Source organism: Spizellomyces punctatus, assembly GCF_000182565.1.
Source record: "Spizellomyces punctatus DAOM BR117 chromosome Unknown supercont1.7, whole genome shotgun sequence".
NCBI classification, from domain to species: Eukaryota; Fungi; Chytridiomycota; class Chytridiomycetes; order Spizellomycetales; family Spizellomycetaceae; genus Spizellomyces; species Spizellomyces punctatus.
In genome coordinates, this window is record NW_015971543.1 from 996,870 (window position 1) to 1,011,788 (window position 14,919).

Below are 14,919 nucleotides of genomic sequence, written 5' to 3' on the forward strand. Positions count from 1 at the left end.
GTTTGCCACTACATGTGTATTTTCAGGTGCTATTGGTAGAAAGAGTCATCGAATGATGGTATATCAGTGAGCAATCTGCACAGCTTATTTCCTTACGCTCCCCTTTCATGTTTGCCGTCAGCGTAGGTAGGAACAGATGCGCTGCAAGAGACGGTTGTGGTGCTAACAAACATGCATTTTGCTATATTACATCTACTGCAACTTGGCTTCAGTCTATCTGAAAAGTGGTTATAAAAGCGTGCAAAATAAATGGAAGTCTCCCACTTTCTGTGATCCCCATCTTGTTCTACCTCCCCCCAAGGCATTCTGTATCATACTGCCTCTATGGGCGTTTTCTCCTACTTAAATTCGCTTGGCCCTTCTCTCCTCATGTGGACCAAAATCGTGTGCTTCGTGCTGTAACCGCTCGAAGGCTGCTCTCATCCGCTTGATTAGTTCGGTGCGGTCAAAACTTCCTTTTGACCCCGATTTAGAGTCAGGTAGCAGCTCACCCAAAAGTTTCGTATCGTACAGCTCCTTCGCTGTGGCACGTACGGACAGTCCTGCTTGCGTTTCCAGGGTTCGGTCATCCGTCGACCTTGTGTTGCGAGTGATGTCCTCTTGTGCCGGAAGGAACTTTACGTTAACCGACTTAGCTCTGGATGACGATAGCGGTTTATCCCCTGAGCTTCCTGATCCTGTAATATAAGGCCGACATGGGATACTTGGCTGATCCTCCCGAATTCCAGTCTCATATCCCTGCTGCACTGCCAGCGTCTGAAAGAACCGATCGTTGATAGATTCCACATTCATTTTGATTGTTTGTTTGTTTTGGAGTCGACGCGATCGACGTGTTTCCTCTGCTCGCATAGCGATCTTGAGGGGAGACCGGCTTCCATTACTCTTGTAGATGTCCGTAGCCGATTTAGTCTTCCGACCATCTTTCATATTATCTGTAGATGATCCATCCGATAATTGTGGCATGGACCGAGATTTTTCTCGCATTTTCTGTCGCCAGTTGAGAAGCTTTTCAGCTTGCTGTTGCTGCTTTTTCTTTTTATTTTCCAGATGCTCTCTTCTTCGTTTAGTCGAGAGCGTTTCGGAAAATATATTTGTCGCTTCCTTTTTCAAAAGAAGGTAGTGCGCCAATCTTTTGATATCTGTCGGGGGAAAAATGCGTTCGTATTGACCGAGATTGGCATCCTCGAAAGCCTCTAAAACCGCCATCGATTGTGGCGAGAACTCGGCATGATATGTCGCCAATACTTGTGCCGCTTCTTCCGAAAGCTCTTCATTAGTCGATGTTTCCGGTGTTGTCGGTGTTGAGCTTGATGTGGACGATGTCGATTTGCTAGAGACAGCAGGCTCGTTTTGAGATGCAGGGGCAGGGATGTGCTGATTCTCAGCTGGGGAAGCAGGTTTACGTGATCGCAGCTCGGTGGAGCGGGTAACGCTGGCATCGCTATTGCCCTCAGAGCGTTTTGCACTTGGAGTCACCAAAGAACCAAGAAGCCTATTCATCGACCTGGCTTTCTGATCATCGAAAAACTGCTTGGAGCCAGCAGGATTTAGGTTGAGAAGTCGCAAAGCATCGGATATGACCCCAGTTTTAATTTCGGTATCCAATGGACTGTCGCAGGTGAAGCTTGGTGAGTGGTTCACTTCAAGGACCCATGGTTTTAGCTTGTGGTCCACGAAAATATCAAAGCCCAGAATTTCAAAACATTGACTATTATGAATGCTCTCCAATTGCGGTGGATGTGCGTGCTCTTCGCCAGGACTAGTGCTTCTCTCCCTTTCGGTACGTTTCTTAGGAAAACAAGCATGCAGATTTCGTTTTAATTGTGGTTGTACTGTCAATAGTGTTTTGACTACCACTTCTCCAATTCGCTGCCACAGTGCTTCTACCTGCGCGGATCCGCGCAGGGCCGTCAACCAGCGCATAACAGATCTAATCGACCGCTTGCTTCCTTTTCCATCCTCGGTTGCATGGTCAAAGTTCTCCGAATGCTTGTTGATCGCGTAATTCGTCAAATGCATGCAGACGTTGTCCAAGTTACCGTCCTTTGGCTCCCGGTAGGGTTCCGTAGCAAACCGCGCAAGTCCATCTCGGTACATGAATACCCGTAGAGGGTCGGCAGATGCCACAAGAACGTAGACGCGCAAGTCAAACTTGTATCCATCGATGAGGAATGGGCGGTTGAGGTATGTTTGTACAATCAAACTAGTGGTACCTTTGAGGGTTTTCAAGATTGGGGTGACATCATCGGGTGATTTGAACAAGAATATGCCTTTCCCTTGACAACCATGGTCTGGCTTTCCAATATAGCACTGTCGTCGTCGTGAAGATCGATGTGCGATTTGAAAATCGGCCCACTCAGAAGGAAGAATCCAAGTTTTGGGAAAGAAATTGGCGTCTTTTGGGAAAAGCCGAGAGAGGCGGCCAAGATTGCGGGCTAGTCGATCTTTCCGACATATCTCATGCATTCCAGGAAAATGATTGATTTTTTGATACGGCTTCCTATTATGTTATAATGGATTCTCAGAGGCATCTTTCAAGTCACGTAGCAATGGCCTCCCACTTACATTCCCAAAACCCGCTCCACAGATACCCCAGTGTCAATCCAAAAAAGCATCCAAGGCTCCAAATCATCGACGACACGATAGCCCAATCGCTGACAGCAGTCACGGACGACATCGTATTTGCAATTAACTGTATTGACTGTGATAGATAAAACTTTCTTCTTTGATTTGCGTTTTATTGTCGGTGTTGGCCTGGAAGCGTCGTTCCTGGTTGGAGTACTGCTGGTGGAAAGAGGCGATACTTGCGGTACAACAGGCGCCGAGTCTAATGAATGCGGGAAGATGGAGAGCATGATGGACCGGTAGATGTACTCGTGTGGGTGTAAGCGTATGCGTTTGAATACGGCTTCAATGCTGACTCATTCCTAGAGGCAAACGGGGGATAAAGGTTACCTCTAACCGAACATGGGTAATATGATGTGGCTATTCACATATAATAATACAATTCATAAAGAGGTGAATAATATATGGTATGCCCTAGATAACCGATATCGTCGTCTGATCGTTCTCAGGATCTCAAAATTCGAAGGTCGGAGTGTTTGCTTACGAGAGCAATTACATGATGATCGAAACAACGGGATGTCATCGGCGCTGAGGTGCAAACAGCGATTGCTCGTCCTTTGGAATGGCCGACCGTCAGCTATTCCACCAGCACGATACAACTAATACTTCACCGCTCTATCTGGGACTAGACTTGAGTACGCAGCAACTCAAACTCGTTGTAATAGACGATGATCTTCGCGTGTTGCACGAGGAGGCAGTCAACTTTGACAGAGACCTACCACATTACGGGTGAAGGGCGTGACACTAGAGTTCATCATGGCGGGGCCAGAAAACTCACGGTCTACACAACAGGACTGAAGGAGGTGTAAAGCTGAACGGGTACCAGGCAACTGCACCAACCATAATGTGGGTCGAAGCACTCGACTTGTTATTGGGCAAAATGAAAGATAGTGGATTTCCGAGTCATCGAGTTGCAGGAATATCAGGCTGTGCTCAGGTACGTCAGTACGGAATACGGGCACAATCTGATTGAGAAACACTTCCCAATACTTCTGTCCTGACCACTTTGGTCACAGCAACACGGGACGGTGTATTGGAAACAGGGTGCAGAGCATGTACTGGCCCACTTAAATCCAGAATCGCTCTTGCATGAGCAGCTTCGGGGCATCTTTTCAGTAGAAAGTTCACCCATCTGGCAGGATTCGAGGTGCATGAGTACCGCATCTCTACTGTTAAGACAGGAGCAAGATTTTCCATCCTAAATATCTCAATAAACATAGTACGAGCGCCGAATGTGAAGAACTAGAGGTTGCAATGGGGGGCGCTCAGAAGCTAGCTGATATAACTGGTTCCTCCGCTTATGAAAGATTCTCCGGCAGCCAGGTACGTCTGTGCTGCCTCGTGATCGTCACTTGCTTGAGATCTGAATGAAATGTCAGCTACGAAAAATAGCAAAGGCTCGTCCAGAAGCTTTTGCGCAAACCGAGCGGATATCGCTTGTCAGCTCTTTTGCTGCGTCAATGCTGATTGGAAAATATGCACCAATCGATACGGCGGATGGCAGTGGCATGAACCTTCTGGACATTCACCAAAAGGATTGGGATGACAGACTGCTTAACCTCTGTGGAGCAGACCTGCGAAGAAAGTTAGGAGCAGTTGTTAAAACTGATGCTGTTATTGGCTTTATAGCATCCTATTTTGTCGAGAGATATGGGTTTCGAAAAGGTAATTGTTTCCCTCTCCTGAATAGCGTATGAATGCTTGCTGGTGGGTCTCAATTGTGTATTTCGAAGATTGCATGGTTGTAGCCTGGTCTGGAGATAATCCGGACAGTTTAGCCAGTTTAAATCTCCGGGTTGGCGATAGCGTTGTTTCGATGGGAACAAGCGACACCCTTCTCCTTACTTTGGAAAAGGCAACTCCGTCGACAGAAGGTCATGTCCTGTGTCATCCAACCCGTCATGATGCATACATGGCAATGATCGTATACAAAAACGGATCATTGACTCGAGAGCGTATACGTGACACATATGCGTGGAGCTCTTGGGAAAAGTTCAATAGCTTGGTAGAGAACGCAGATGTTGGGTGTGGGGATCGATTCGGCTTCTTCTTCTATGTTCCTGAGATCACCCCAAAAGCGCAGGGCGTATTCAGGTTTGAACATGGGCAGCAGGTAGAAGAATTCTCGCGTCCAGAGATCAATGCCAGAGCAGTGCTGGAGAGCCAATTCTTATCTATGCGGCTACATGCTAGACGAGTTGGCTATCACGATTCTGCATCCAAGCGGATTATAGTAACAGGCGGTGCATCACAAAATGATGCTATTGTTCGAGTGCTAGCAGACGTGTTTGGTGCTGTCGTGATGAGATCGTCGCTTGGTGGAGGATCGGCGACTTTGGGAGCGGCGTATAGAGCAAGATATGGTGTCAAGCATGCAAGTGGGTGGTTTGGGACTTTTGAACAGTCTCTGAATGCACCTGGTGCTCCGCAATTAGTCACTGTGGCAGAAGGAAGCTTGGAGTCTTACGAGAAATACTCCATACTTTTAGAAGAATACGAAAGATTGGAAAGAGATGTATGTAGAGCAGGTCAATTTTGAAAACTGTTCAGGACAGAAGTTCAATTAGGTCCATCATACTAGTATCAGGTGAAGAGTACTGTAGCGGTTAGCGAGTACTTTTGATGATAAAAATGGCCTTTTACTATCAGCTCTTCGGTGCAACAACCTGCATTGCATGAAACTGGGAATCTGGGCCAAAAAACATCAAATGCACAATGCTGACTAGTGTGAACATGGACAAGGAACCCAAGTGTTTTCTACCCTAAACCAGTCATTGGTCCTTTCCCGCAATAGGAACTTCACCTCCGGTATCTAGAAATGCAAATATAAGTCACCGGATGAGCAACATGCATCAGCGCGAGATGAGAGCCACGTACCTTCAAAGAGCGCACCATAATGACCACCGTCTGTCGACCTCAGCTCGCACATGGTGAAAGCCTCAACGATGGGTTCCGGCTCATCGAGCGGAACGGAACCATCCTCGAACCAATCGCCAGCATGGCCTTCTACGCTTTCTGTGTAAGCATAGGGTGCACTGGGCATAGGCTCATTCCTAGGGGTCTGATCTGCCTGTTGCTGCCCGGCGCTCATCCCCTTGTCCGCTTTAGATGCCCCCGGCCCAGCAGTCGCCCACGAAGTCCAAGATGGCGTCTGCTGCGGCGTACTACGCAGGCTGCGAGTGGTGCTGGCCGTCAAAACAGGTCTCAACAAAGACCTAAACATAAGAGTGTTCGGCAACGTTTTGGTAAGATGCATACTGAGACTGATATCCTTTTTTGCGATAATTTGGGAGAACAAGCAGAGTAGGATCGCTTTATATGCTTTCGATATGCACCTTCCATTCATCACAAGCCCGGGGTGGCAGAGGATGTGACGCGAATCAGTTGACCTTTGTCGACCCTGCTCACCAAGGCAAGGGATCTATCACGATCCCCCGCGTTTCGTGACGTCCCGGGCAGAAGGCTCCAGCAACAACGCCATAGCAGCAGACCTGCTCGCATCATACCAATAACATGTACTGGATGTGAAATATCGTTGTTTCCATACCCTGAGACTTGACTGCAGTCGACCACTCGTATAGGCTTATATCCAAAAACGCTGACGAGATTCAAAACGAGAGCGATACTGCTTACGCTAGCAAATCACGTGATGGACATAAAAGGCTAAATGATGAAATGACCGCTTCCAGCCGGCCTTGCAGCAAGTCGGATTTTGCACCAGAGATTTGGGGACGTTGAGATCTGAACACGCTTTGGACATTGAGAACGGCGAGTAAGGTAGACGGTCATTTCTGTGCAGTACGTTGGCTCTGCTGAGCGTTTCTACCAGCCATTGCTGACATTTCATGTGCTATCAGCACGACTGCTCTTGAATAGTGCCCTCGTCGACAGCACCCGTGTTCGAGTATCACAACTGTCCACAATCAAAAGAACTCTTTCTATTGTCGAGTAAGGCGGAGATAAAGAGACATGGTGTTAGGTATGGAGATACTCTAGCGAGATGCTGGTTTATGGCGTTGCTTTTCCGTGGACTTGCCGTTTTGAAACACAATCCGATTACCCTCACACATATAGCCGATCTCGGCCGGAAGATCAACAATGCCCTTCGGTCGCTAACCCAGGAATCTGTCATTGACGAAAAAGTTCTTGACGGCATTCTTCGGGAAGTATGCGCTGCCCTTTTGGAATCCGATGTCAATGTTCGATTGGTCCAAAACCTACGAAAGAATATCAAACAGATCGTCAATTTAGACGAACTTGCCGCTGGAGTGAATAAGCGTCGTGTGATTCAAAAGGCGATTTTTGATGAGCTGTGTCGTTTGGTGGATCCTGGAGTGGAACCTTTCAAGCCGAAAAAGGGGAAGCCAAATGTGGTCATGTTCGTCGGGTTACAGGGTGCAGGGAAAACGACAACATGTACGAAACTGGCCTACCATTACCAGCGAAAAGGCTGGAAAACTTGTCTGATTGCTGCGGATACGTTCCGTGCCGGTGCATTCGATCAGTTGAAGCAGAACGCCACCAAAGCAAAGATTCCATATTATGGTAGTTACACCGAGAATGATCCAGCGGTTTTAGCTGCAGAAGGTATTGCAAAATTCAAGAAGGAGGGCTTTGAAATTATCATTGTGGATACGTCTGGACGACATAAGCAGGAGGCAGCGCTGTTTGAGGAGATGAAGCAGATTGCTGAAGCAGCCGATCCGGACCATTACATTTTTGTCATGGACGGAACCATCGGGCAAGCTGCAGATTTACAGGCGAGAGCTTTCAGAGATGCAGTACCCATCGGATCTATCATCGTGACGAAACTGGACGGACATGCTAAAGGTGGTGGTGCGATCTCTGCTGTTGCCGCAACGGGAAGTCCTATAATTTTCATCGGTACCGGAGAGCATATTCACGATCTGGACCCATTCAGAGCGAAGCCTTTCGTTAGTAAAATGCTAGGTATACAGTAATTATGGTTGTCGCCGGTTCTATCCCGCAGGACTAATTAAATGGTTTGCGCATGAAGGGATGGGGGATATCGGTGGCCTCATTGAAACAGTTCAAGATATGAAACTCGATCAAAACAAGGGCCTTTTGAAAAAGCTCGAACAGGGTGTCTTCACACTACGTGACATGCATGACCAACTCCAAACCATCTCCAATATGGGTCCTCTTTCAAAAGTCATGAGTATGGTTCCCGGAATACCTCAAGAAATGCTCCAACTTAGCGACAAAGAGGGATCGGTGCGCCTCAAGCGCTTCATGTGCATGATGGATAGTATGACGGACGCAGAACTGGATTCAGATTCCAAAGTGTTTTCACAACAACCGACCCGAATATATCGAGTAGCAAAGGGGAGTGGCACAACAGTAAGAGAGGTAGAGGAGATGCTGGTGCAGTTCAAAAAGGTGGGTTCGTGGGTTGTGTCCTCTGCTGCAGATAGTGTATCCTTATGTATCCTTATTGACCTATGGCTTTACGTTCCCATCAGTTTGCGGACGTTGTAAAGCAAATGGGAGGAAACAAGGGCTTCTTGAAAGGACTAGCACAAGGCAAACCAGGTCGAATGAACCCGAACCAGATGGCAAGCCAAATGTCAAGAATGGTGCCTCCCGGCATGATGCAGCAAATGAACCAGATGGGTGGAATGGAGGGAATACAGAACATAATGCAGCAACTGACGAGCGGTGGCGGTGGTGGAGGTGGCGGTATGCCTGGGTTACAAAACATGATGCAACAGCTTTTAGGAGGTATGGGTGGGGGACGAGGTGGGGGTGGTGGTGGTGGACGGGTGCGAGTGAAAAGAAGATGAGTTGGCTGCAAGAGGAGGGGGGACTGTGCATGCATTTATTGTGTGCCAGGTCGGTAGGTGTCAACACATACTAATAGATTATCGAAAATCCAAAGACTCAGCGTCGTATTTCATGAGTGGCAGTATGCTGAGGACAAAACAGAGGACCGCCATGAAAAGACCAAGGGGCACCGTGGACGGGTCCCATTAAATGATAAGGGAAGACATGCCAGTAAAATGATTTGCCACGTCCGCCAAAAGCTGCAATCTGCTGCCATACAGCAGTTGGAATGTTGGAATGTTGTATAGTTCTGCATCTATGTACACGGTGAAATCGGGACACTGAGCGTGCTCGATTTCACTAATCTTAAGTCTATGGAGCGAATATTAACAGATATCTAGCATCACGATGGACGCTGGTTCATCGGACATTGTCCTCTCCAACATCTTTTCTCAGCGTTCCAACTGTCTCTCGCAGCTCGCCAACCTGTGACTCTAGAATCTTTAATCTAATATTTAACCTCTTCCTATACTCGATATCCCACGCATTTAGCAGTGGGCTGGTCCAATCCGGTAGATCCACATTCGCATTGATCTTATCCCTCGCCCAAACGAACAAGGATCCCACAGGATCGATTTCTGCCGCTGGCGCTGGTTTGGCACTCGGATCTGGGCGGAGAATCTCCATTTGCCAAAATCGAGAAAGAGAGAACCCTTGGTCTCGGTCAGGGATAGGAGACTGGTTGTCAATACGTTGTTGCAAGGCGGTGCGTAGCCGCCATTGTCGGCCGACGAGATAGAGAGTTTGACCACCGCAAGCCAGTAAGGAGTACATGAGGGAGCCCGAGAGTAGCGCACGGGGACCACCTAAATGGTAATATTGGATCAGTTACAAAATATGTGCTGCTTTTTCCTTTGCACATATACATACGCCATATCAGGCCCATGCCTGCTCCAACAATAGCACCAGATGTGATACTTGATATTAGTTCATCTTTATCCCGCATCCTGAAGCTATCTACTCCCTCTGCCGCGTTTTTCTGATATCGGTAATGAAGCACAGCTTCTCTAATACCTGTTACATTGCGGATAAGTTAGCAATCCACTATACTTGTGGCATTAGAGAAGAGTCCAGAAAGGTCAACATACCAAAAAACGGCGCGAACGCGAGGACCCAATTTGTTCCCATGCTGAAAGCCCATGCTAGCCGACTTTGACCTCGTACGGCGGCGAATATGGCGCCCAGCGTAGAACCTGTCAGCCCTGCAACCGCGGTGCTTTGCAGTACAAACATGGTAGAGTTCCGTTCGGGTGCATACGGTGATGTGGAATGCACCTGGGTATCCATGTTCGCCAAGGTCCCGCAATGACATACAAAGAATGTCTTACGCAACGATACAGAAAAAAGGTGTAGAACCTAGCGCAGCTGTCTGGCAGCAAATGATCGACGAAGGCAAATGGGCTACGAGATCACTCTCAAGCCTCAATTGCACTGCTTGCAGATCGCGTAGCCATAGCAACTAGCTGGAGGGGAAAGCGTCGAGGAGGACTTTTAGCACTCGATCCGTCCTTTGTTTGACCGAAATCCCTCAACATGCCTTCACGCCTACTACGTAAGTGAGAATGGGTCTTACTGCTATTTATACAGCTGCTGATTCTGCTTTTCCGTTTGACACATTTAGCGGGGCAAAAGCTCTTTTTTCCCAACGTTGTTTTCCGACTCCTCCGCTCCAACCTCCCACCCCACCAATGCGTTTTCCGCTGCCCACCCCAGCTAAACAAAATAGATATAACATCATACCTGCAAAACCTGTATAATATTACAGTTACCGACGTTCGAACAATGAACTACTTGGGCCGGACGTACAAAACTCGTTACGGGGGCCGGGAAACAACAGCAAACTATAAAAAGGTTATAGTTTCCATGGAAGAGGATTTCAATTTCCCACCACCTCCACCAACAAAGCTTGGCGCTTCTGTGGAGGGTGATGCGGCAATCAAGTTGCCACCACGAGGCTCATTTGGAAGGAACTCTGCAAACAAGTATCGACACAAGATCGAGGAGGGCCGACCAAAGGGCGTCGGAGGCCATGTGAGAAAGGCGATGGAGGTTGCAAAGGCGGCAAAGGAGGCGACGAAGGAGGTAGCATAGGTACAGGCTGGCATTTAGACGCATTGTTTACAGTAACATTGTTTATTTCGCAAACTCTACATGGATTGCGCCCAAATCCGACAGGCTTGGCAGATCTTGATGTTCTGGGTATATTCGTGTGGAGGTCGAGCCAACAACATGATGTCAGAGGGCTTTGAGTCTACATGCATAGTGCATTGCACATTGTCACATTGCTTAACCGTTTGTGATAGTGAGAGGAGTAGTGTAGAGGTGACAGAAACTGGCACTAGCTACTACACCAGGGAATAAACCAGCGTAAACTGGCTCGTAAAAGCTAACTAACTACTACTAGGCAATTATACATGCAATACGTAACGGTTCTAAACCAGATAATTGCCCACCACCACATGTGGTCCCTACTAGGCCTTGATCCAGAACTCTTGATGGCATTGAAGCCAGAGTCTTTGCAACATTGGGGAGACTTGCAAGCTGGAGGATGTTCAGTGACAAGGCTTGGAGACTAGAGAAAAAAACTGCATGTCAGAAGATGACCCGATGACAAGAAATGCAAGAAATGCCATTGATACATACCAACCAAGCTCAACTAATGTGGCAGTATAATAGTAGGTTTTGTTATCAGATCCGATTGGTTGCCGCTGGTTCTGATCACGGTTGCTCTCGGGTGGTTCGAGGTCCTCAGCACCACCACATCAGCGTTCTCATGATTGATGACAAGCGGGGTATGCCCATGCCTCAAATACTTGATAGTTGATTGCGCTATGAATCAAGAATGCAACAACAAGCTGACAAACTCATAATCGTCAGATACGAGACAGCATCAGTGGAAAAGACAAGGATGAACAGTACGAGCGACAAGGTTCAGACCCGAGACAAGGCGGAATTTCTGCAAATAAAAGGGTAATTGCCAAAGGCCCCTCCTTCACTTTCTTGCTATCGCACTGCTGGCTGCCCTTCTACTCGACTTGCTTGAAAGAAACCGACAAGTTCCATCTGGTCAAAAAAGGGTTTTAGAAAATCCCCCATTTTAAATGGCTGCTCACGCGTCCCAAAAGACCCGAATTAAAAGGCCACTTGTGCTAGGCCGGCAGCTGTTTCCATTTCTCGCTTTCCACTTTCAAAAGATCTTACAAAAAAACAATAAACTATTAGGATAACTAGAGTAGCTCTCAGCCGGCATTGGACATTTACTCCTACGGTAGTCTCAGTGTGTATTCCCAACGCTTAACGGTCTCTGCAGCCGCAAGGTTGTTGCCGCTTCATTGAACACCCTATTCCCGGGACCTCGATTGTGACCGCAAATGCCCGATAAACAAATAACGGCATTCATAGCAGACATTCTACGCTTTGGTCTAGAGCGACTTTCGCTAGTGCCTGCAGACAAGAGGTCCTTTGAGGTTCAGGATGCCATTGCCGCACAGGTAGGTACAGTTACGCCACCCTTCGCTGCTCCATTGTCAGAGGTCATGAGTTGCGGGGACATTCTACCAATCTTATCTCACCACAATTGTCTCTTGATAATGTTGGTCTGTCACTTAGGAACTAGCGGTGGATGTTCTCTCCAGCATTGGTGCCGTTGATTCCACGCCACCCTCGACATCGGTGATTGAAGAAATTGAAACGGTCCCAGCTGTCGAGGACGGAATCACCGCCGATCAGAATGTTCCTACTGAAAGACCATCAATAGAGGAATCAGACATATCGGAAAACCAGCATTGGAATCGAGCTGTAGTCCTGGCAAGGTCTATTGGAATGGGTGGCTCGCCGCGGAAAGAAAACAAGCCCGATAAGCAGAATCTGAATGCAATCGCTTCGCATCTACCCCATGAGCTTCTCTTGCATATATTTGAATGGGTTGATGAACTGCCGACGCTATATTCATGCAGTTTGGTGAGCCGGTACTGGAACCCTGTTGCACAAGAAGTGTTATGGCGTGAGGTCCTCCTTGACAATGCCCCAAGACTACGACGATTTGTTCGTGGCGTAGCCTTCAGTGCTACACCGCGGGTGGCTCGCCGCTCAGCGAGGACTCGTGCGGGACTGGTGCCAAAAAATTTCGGTGAAGTCCCAAAGGCATTTGAAGAACTGGGCGAGTTGATCAAACCTGGGTTGATGAATATTGCCAATGGGGCGAGTAGGCGATTTGGGGTTGGATCAAAGCCTACTACATTGACACCATCGGAAGGAGAGACACACCCTGCAATGCTCAAAGTCATCGCGGAACGACCGCCTCTGGTCATAAATAAACCGCCAGTAGGGCGGTTATGTGGACTGGGGAGCATGGTCAAGAAGCTGGTAGTGTCGAGCAGCGAACAAAAGGTAATCCTTCTGCAGCATGTGAGCAACTTACTGAACAATCTGCAAAGGTATGGTGACTATAAACCGGTTCTTGGTCAGCCAGGGTAAAATTAATATTCTACACAGCCTACAATTTCAACACCTAAATATTGAAGGCTCGGGCCCGTCATTAGACGCAAGGATCCTGAATTCCCTTGAAACCCTCATCGACCGTGTTTGCTCTCTCACGATTGAAGATGTGGACTCCCCATGCTGGCCAGATCTTTGTCGCATCCTACGAGAACACGGAGGGCGGCTACGTAACCTGAATATTGAGGCGGTTTCGGAGATTGACGCTTTCGAAAGCAGTTCGGATCTATCGGATGTATTTCCAAGCATGCCTGGATTGGAGTTTGTCCGGTTAGATGGGATCCCTGTTGGACCGAATGCCAGTATCGAGAGATTGGTCTCTAGCTGTGGATGTTTACAAGCTGTTACTTTGGATTATTGTTTGGATGTCACGGTAGGTTGCGGTTTGTGGAGGTACCCTCACACAGATCACAAGTGTCTCACGTGGTGACATTGTAGATGGATATTCTTATGGTCCTCTGGAATGGCTGTCCGCAGCTAAATTTCCTCGGACTGGCAGGCGTGGTGGGACCGTTGAGTTCACCTTTGCAGTTGGAACAGCGTCCGTCATTGAAAACGTTGCGGTTGGTTGATTGCGATGTTTCAGACGAGATGGTATGTGTGTTGCATAATCCGCATGTCAAACAATCAATAGCAACCTCACTCTTCGCTTGTATAGTTTGAAGAGATGGCTTTGAAAGCGACGGGATTGGAAATGCTTCGCCTTGTGTTTGAGGATGATGGATGTGAAGGCATTGTGACCGTGTCCAATGAGCTCACGGATCGAACCCTTGACGCGCTCTCGACACACAGCACAACACTCCGCATCGTTGCATTAACCCGATGTCCCAACATGACTGCCAAAGCTCTCTCTCGTGTAATCCGAAATAACCCAGTCAGCACTCTAGACCTACACAAGCATCCAGATTGCTCAATTGGCGGAGTTGACGATAAGTTTTTGAGGGAGCTTGGAACCTCGGTGAAAAAGGTCCGTGTACTTAACCTTTATGGACAACTCGACCTGACCGAGCAATGTATCGTGGAAGTCGCGAGGAATGGGGCTTGGACAGGGTTAAGAAGTTTATCATTAAATAACTTGACGGTGGGTCCAAGTGTATTGGACACTCTCCGCGTGGGATGTCCAGCATTGGAAGTGTTGAGTTTGGTTGATTGCCCAAAGATTGCAGCGGAGGCGATAAGAGGGTTTGTAGAGGGTGTCTCCGTTGCTCATATGCGGGTCATAGAGGAAGTCAGTGGGCGATCTGATAAGAGTGATGTGGACACGGAGAGTTCGGTTGGCGCAAGTTCTGGAGAGGGCTCTGGAAGTTCATCAGAACCTGCAAAGGAAATATTGCCGACTCCATCTTCCACTTCAGCAGATGTAGCATCTGTTCCCGGTCCTGGCGCAACTGCGTCATCATCATCATCATTACCACCGTCACCATCACCATTATCTTCCGCCCACTTGCATCGACGATTCCCCATCCGTACGTTACCGTCCTTTGATTCGCCCCCTGCACCGCCTTCCCCGCTACGAAAGCTACGAAGAGTCTACACACTGGCGCTCGATACGGAAGAAACCAGTGTTGTTAAGCGACGCGATGCGTGGTTTGTCGATGAAGGGCTGGATATATTGAGTCTGTGGGAGAATGCGGTGCGAGGTCTCGCAGGGAGGGGATGGGTGTTTTGAACACTTGATTGATTAACCTGTGAAGATGATACCAAATTCAATTGGGGTGACGGCTGGGCTTGGGTTTATTTAGATGTGTGAGATTCCCCTTTCTGTTTCTCTGTGTCGCATTTTTGTGGATATCCCTGGAAAGGACTGTATAATAGTGTAAAAACTGGACGTTGTCTCTCTGCCCGTGGAAGGCGCAAAATGGATCTCTCAAGTGCAGAGTATGTTATCCAAAGAGTGGTTCACTTTACTGAGAGCGGTTTCAATTTATGTCATAGGCATTTGATGGCCAGCCA

The 14,919-nt window shown here is 48.1% G+C and overlaps 7 protein-coding genes across 8 annotated transcripts; 4 read left to right on the forward strand and 3 right to left on the reverse strand.

The window, feature by feature from the left end:
* Nucleotides 1-109: 109 nt before the first annotated feature.
* SPPG_04692 lies at nucleotides 110-3,082 on the reverse strand. 2 transcript variants are annotated; one of them, XM_016752922.1, is made up of 3 exons: nucleotides 2,566-3,082; nucleotides 2,214-2,500; nucleotides 110-2,151 (listed from the first exon to the last, which is right to left on the reverse strand). In XM_016752922.1, the coding sequence occupies exon 3, from the start codon at nucleotides 2,095-2,097 to the stop codon at nucleotides 343-345; it is 1,755 nt and encodes a 584-aa protein (XP_016608406.1). In that variant the 5' UTR covers nucleotides 2,098-2,151; nucleotides 2,214-2,500; nucleotides 2,566-3,082; the 3' UTR covers nucleotides 110-342. The 2 variants fall into 2 exon arrangements, with proteins under 2 accessions (XP_016608406.1, XP_016608407.1); XM_016752923.1 differs by having other exon boundaries at nucleotides 110-2,500.
* Nucleotides 3,083-3,166: 84 nt separating this feature from the next.
* On the forward strand, nucleotides 3,167-5,194 carry SPPG_04693 (uncharacterized protein). Its single transcript, XM_016752924.1, has 6 exons — nucleotides 3,167-3,354; nucleotides 3,418-3,562; nucleotides 3,642-3,772; nucleotides 3,846-3,948; nucleotides 4,005-4,290; nucleotides 4,359-5,194. The coding sequence occupies exons 1-6, from the start codon at nucleotides 3,188-3,190 to the stop codon at nucleotides 5,162-5,164; spliced, it is 1,638 nt and encodes a 545-aa protein (XP_016608408.1). The 5' UTR covers nucleotides 3,167-3,187; the 3' UTR covers nucleotides 5,165-5,194.
* SPPG_04694 (uncharacterized protein) lies at nucleotides 5,131-6,196 on the reverse strand. Its single transcript, XM_016752925.1, has 2 exons — nucleotides 5,503-6,196; nucleotides 5,131-5,437 (listed from the first exon to the last, which is right to left on the reverse strand). The coding sequence occupies exons 1-2, from the start codon at nucleotides 5,969-5,971 to the stop codon at nucleotides 5,397-5,399; spliced, it is 510 nt and encodes a 169-aa protein (XP_016608409.1). The 5' UTR covers nucleotides 5,972-6,196; the 3' UTR covers nucleotides 5,131-5,396.
* Nucleotides 6,197-6,323: 127 nt separating this feature from the next.
* On the forward strand, nucleotides 6,324-8,581 carry SPPG_04695 (signal recognition particle protein SRP54). Its single transcript, XM_016752926.1, has 5 exons — nucleotides 6,324-6,402; nucleotides 6,483-6,604; nucleotides 6,700-7,575; nucleotides 7,643-8,025; nucleotides 8,109-8,581. The coding sequence occupies exons 2-5, from the start codon at nucleotides 6,595-6,597 to the stop codon at nucleotides 8,427-8,429; spliced, it is 1,590 nt and encodes a 529-aa protein (XP_016608410.1). The 5' UTR covers nucleotides 6,324-6,402; nucleotides 6,483-6,594; the 3' UTR covers nucleotides 8,430-8,581.
* Nucleotides 8,582-8,699: 118 nt separating this feature from the next.
* SPPG_04696 (uncharacterized protein) lies at nucleotides 8,700-9,889 on the reverse strand. Its single transcript, XM_016752927.1, has 3 exons — nucleotides 9,558-9,889; nucleotides 9,340-9,483; nucleotides 8,700-9,275 (listed from the first exon to the last, which is right to left on the reverse strand). The coding sequence occupies exons 1-3, from the start codon at nucleotides 9,754-9,756 to the stop codon at nucleotides 8,830-8,832; spliced, it is 789 nt and encodes a 262-aa protein (XP_016608411.1). The 5' UTR covers nucleotides 9,757-9,889; the 3' UTR covers nucleotides 8,700-8,829.
* A 70-nt stretch (nucleotides 9,890-9,959) lies between these two features.
* On the forward strand, nucleotides 9,960-10,621 carry SPPG_04697 (uncharacterized protein). Its single transcript, XM_016752928.1, has 2 exons — nucleotides 9,960-10,021; nucleotides 10,091-10,621. Exons 1-2 carry the CDS (start codon nucleotides 10,003-10,005, stop codon nucleotides 10,558-10,560), a joined length of 489 nt encoding a protein of 162 aa, XP_016608412.1. The 5' UTR covers nucleotides 9,960-10,002; the 3' UTR covers nucleotides 10,561-10,621.
* Nucleotides 10,622-11,257: 636 nt separating this feature from the next.
* Nucleotides 11,258-14,858, forward strand: SPPG_04698 (uncharacterized protein). Its single transcript, XM_016752929.1, has 5 exons — nucleotides 11,258-11,960; nucleotides 12,079-12,905; nucleotides 12,964-13,339; nucleotides 13,405-13,560; nucleotides 13,625-14,858. The coding sequence occupies exons 1-5, from the start codon at nucleotides 11,841-11,843 to the stop codon at nucleotides 14,633-14,635; spliced, it is 2,490 nt and encodes an 829-aa protein (XP_016608413.1). The 5' UTR covers nucleotides 11,258-11,840; the 3' UTR covers nucleotides 14,636-14,858.
* The last annotated feature ends 61 nt before the right edge of the window (nucleotides 14,859-14,919 follow it).

What these genes read in the sequence shown, in the direction of transcription:
- SPPG_04692 (XM_016752923.1), bottom strand. Translation starts at nt 2,855, where the DNA reads ATGCTCTCCATCTTCCCGCATTCATTAGACTCGGCGCCTGTTGTACCG. An exon ending in GTGGAGCGGGTTTTGGGAAT is followed by an intron (nt 2,501 to 2,565) that starts GTAAGTGGGAGG and finishes ATAACATAATAG; the next exon opens with GAAGCCGTATCAAAAAATCA.
- SPPG_04693 (XM_016752924.1), top strand. Translation starts at nt 3,188, where the DNA reads ATGGCCGACCGTCAGCTATTCCACCAGCACGATACAACTAATACTTCA. An exon ending in GAATATCAGGCTGTGCTCAG is followed by an intron (nt 3,563 to 3,641) that starts GTACGTCAGTAC and finishes CTTTGGTCACAG; the next exon opens with CAACACGGGACGGTGTATTG. An exon ending in CCCATCTGGCAGGATTCGAG is followed by an intron (nt 3,773 to 3,845) that starts GTGCATGAGTAC and finishes CAATAAACATAG; the next exon opens with TACGAGCGCCGAATGTGAAG.
- SPPG_04694 (XM_016752925.1), bottom strand. Translation starts at nt 5,971, where the DNA reads ATGAATGGAAGGTGCATATCGAAAGCATATAAAGCGATCCTACTCTGC. An exon ending in TTATGGTGCGCTCTTTGAAG is followed by an intron (nt 5,438 to 5,502) that starts GTACGTGGCTCT and finishes TTGCATTTCTAG; the next exon opens with ATACCGGAGGTGAAGTTCCT.
- SPPG_04695 (XM_016752926.1), top strand. An exon ending in TTTCGTTAGTAAAATGCTAG is followed by an intron (nt 7,576 to 7,642) that starts GTATACAGTAAT and finishes TTGCGCATGAAG; the next exon opens with GGATGGGGGATATCGGTGGC. An exon ending in TGCTGGTGCAGTTCAAAAAG is followed by an intron (nt 8,026 to 8,108) that starts GTGGGTTCGTGG and finishes CGTTCCCATCAG; the next exon opens with TTTGCGGACGTTGTAAAGCA.
- SPPG_04696 (XM_016752927.1), bottom strand. Translation starts at nt 9,756, where the DNA reads ATGGATACCCAGGTGCATTCCACATCACCGTATGCACCCGAACGGAAC. An exon ending in CGCGTTCGCGCCGTTTTTTG is followed by an intron (nt 9,484 to 9,557) that starts GTATGTTGACCT and finishes GCAATGTAACAG; the next exon opens with GTATTAGAGAAGCTGTGCTT. An exon ending in AGGCATGGGCCTGATATGGC is followed by an intron (nt 9,276 to 9,339) that starts GTATGTATATGT and finishes ATTACCATTTAG; the next exon opens with GTGGTCCCCGTGCGCTACTC.
- SPPG_04698 (XM_016752929.1), top strand. Translation starts at nt 11,841, where the DNA reads ATGCCCGATAAACAAATAACGGCATTCATAGCAGACATTCTACGCTTT. An exon ending in TTACTGAACAATCTGCAAAG is followed by an intron (nt 12,906 to 12,963) that starts GTATGGTGACTA and finishes TATTCTACACAG; the next exon opens with CCTACAATTTCAACACCTAA. An exon ending in ATTATTGTTTGGATGTCACG is followed by an intron (nt 13,340 to 13,404) that starts GTAGGTTGCGGT and finishes GTGACATTGTAG; the next exon opens with ATGGATATTCTTATGGTCCT.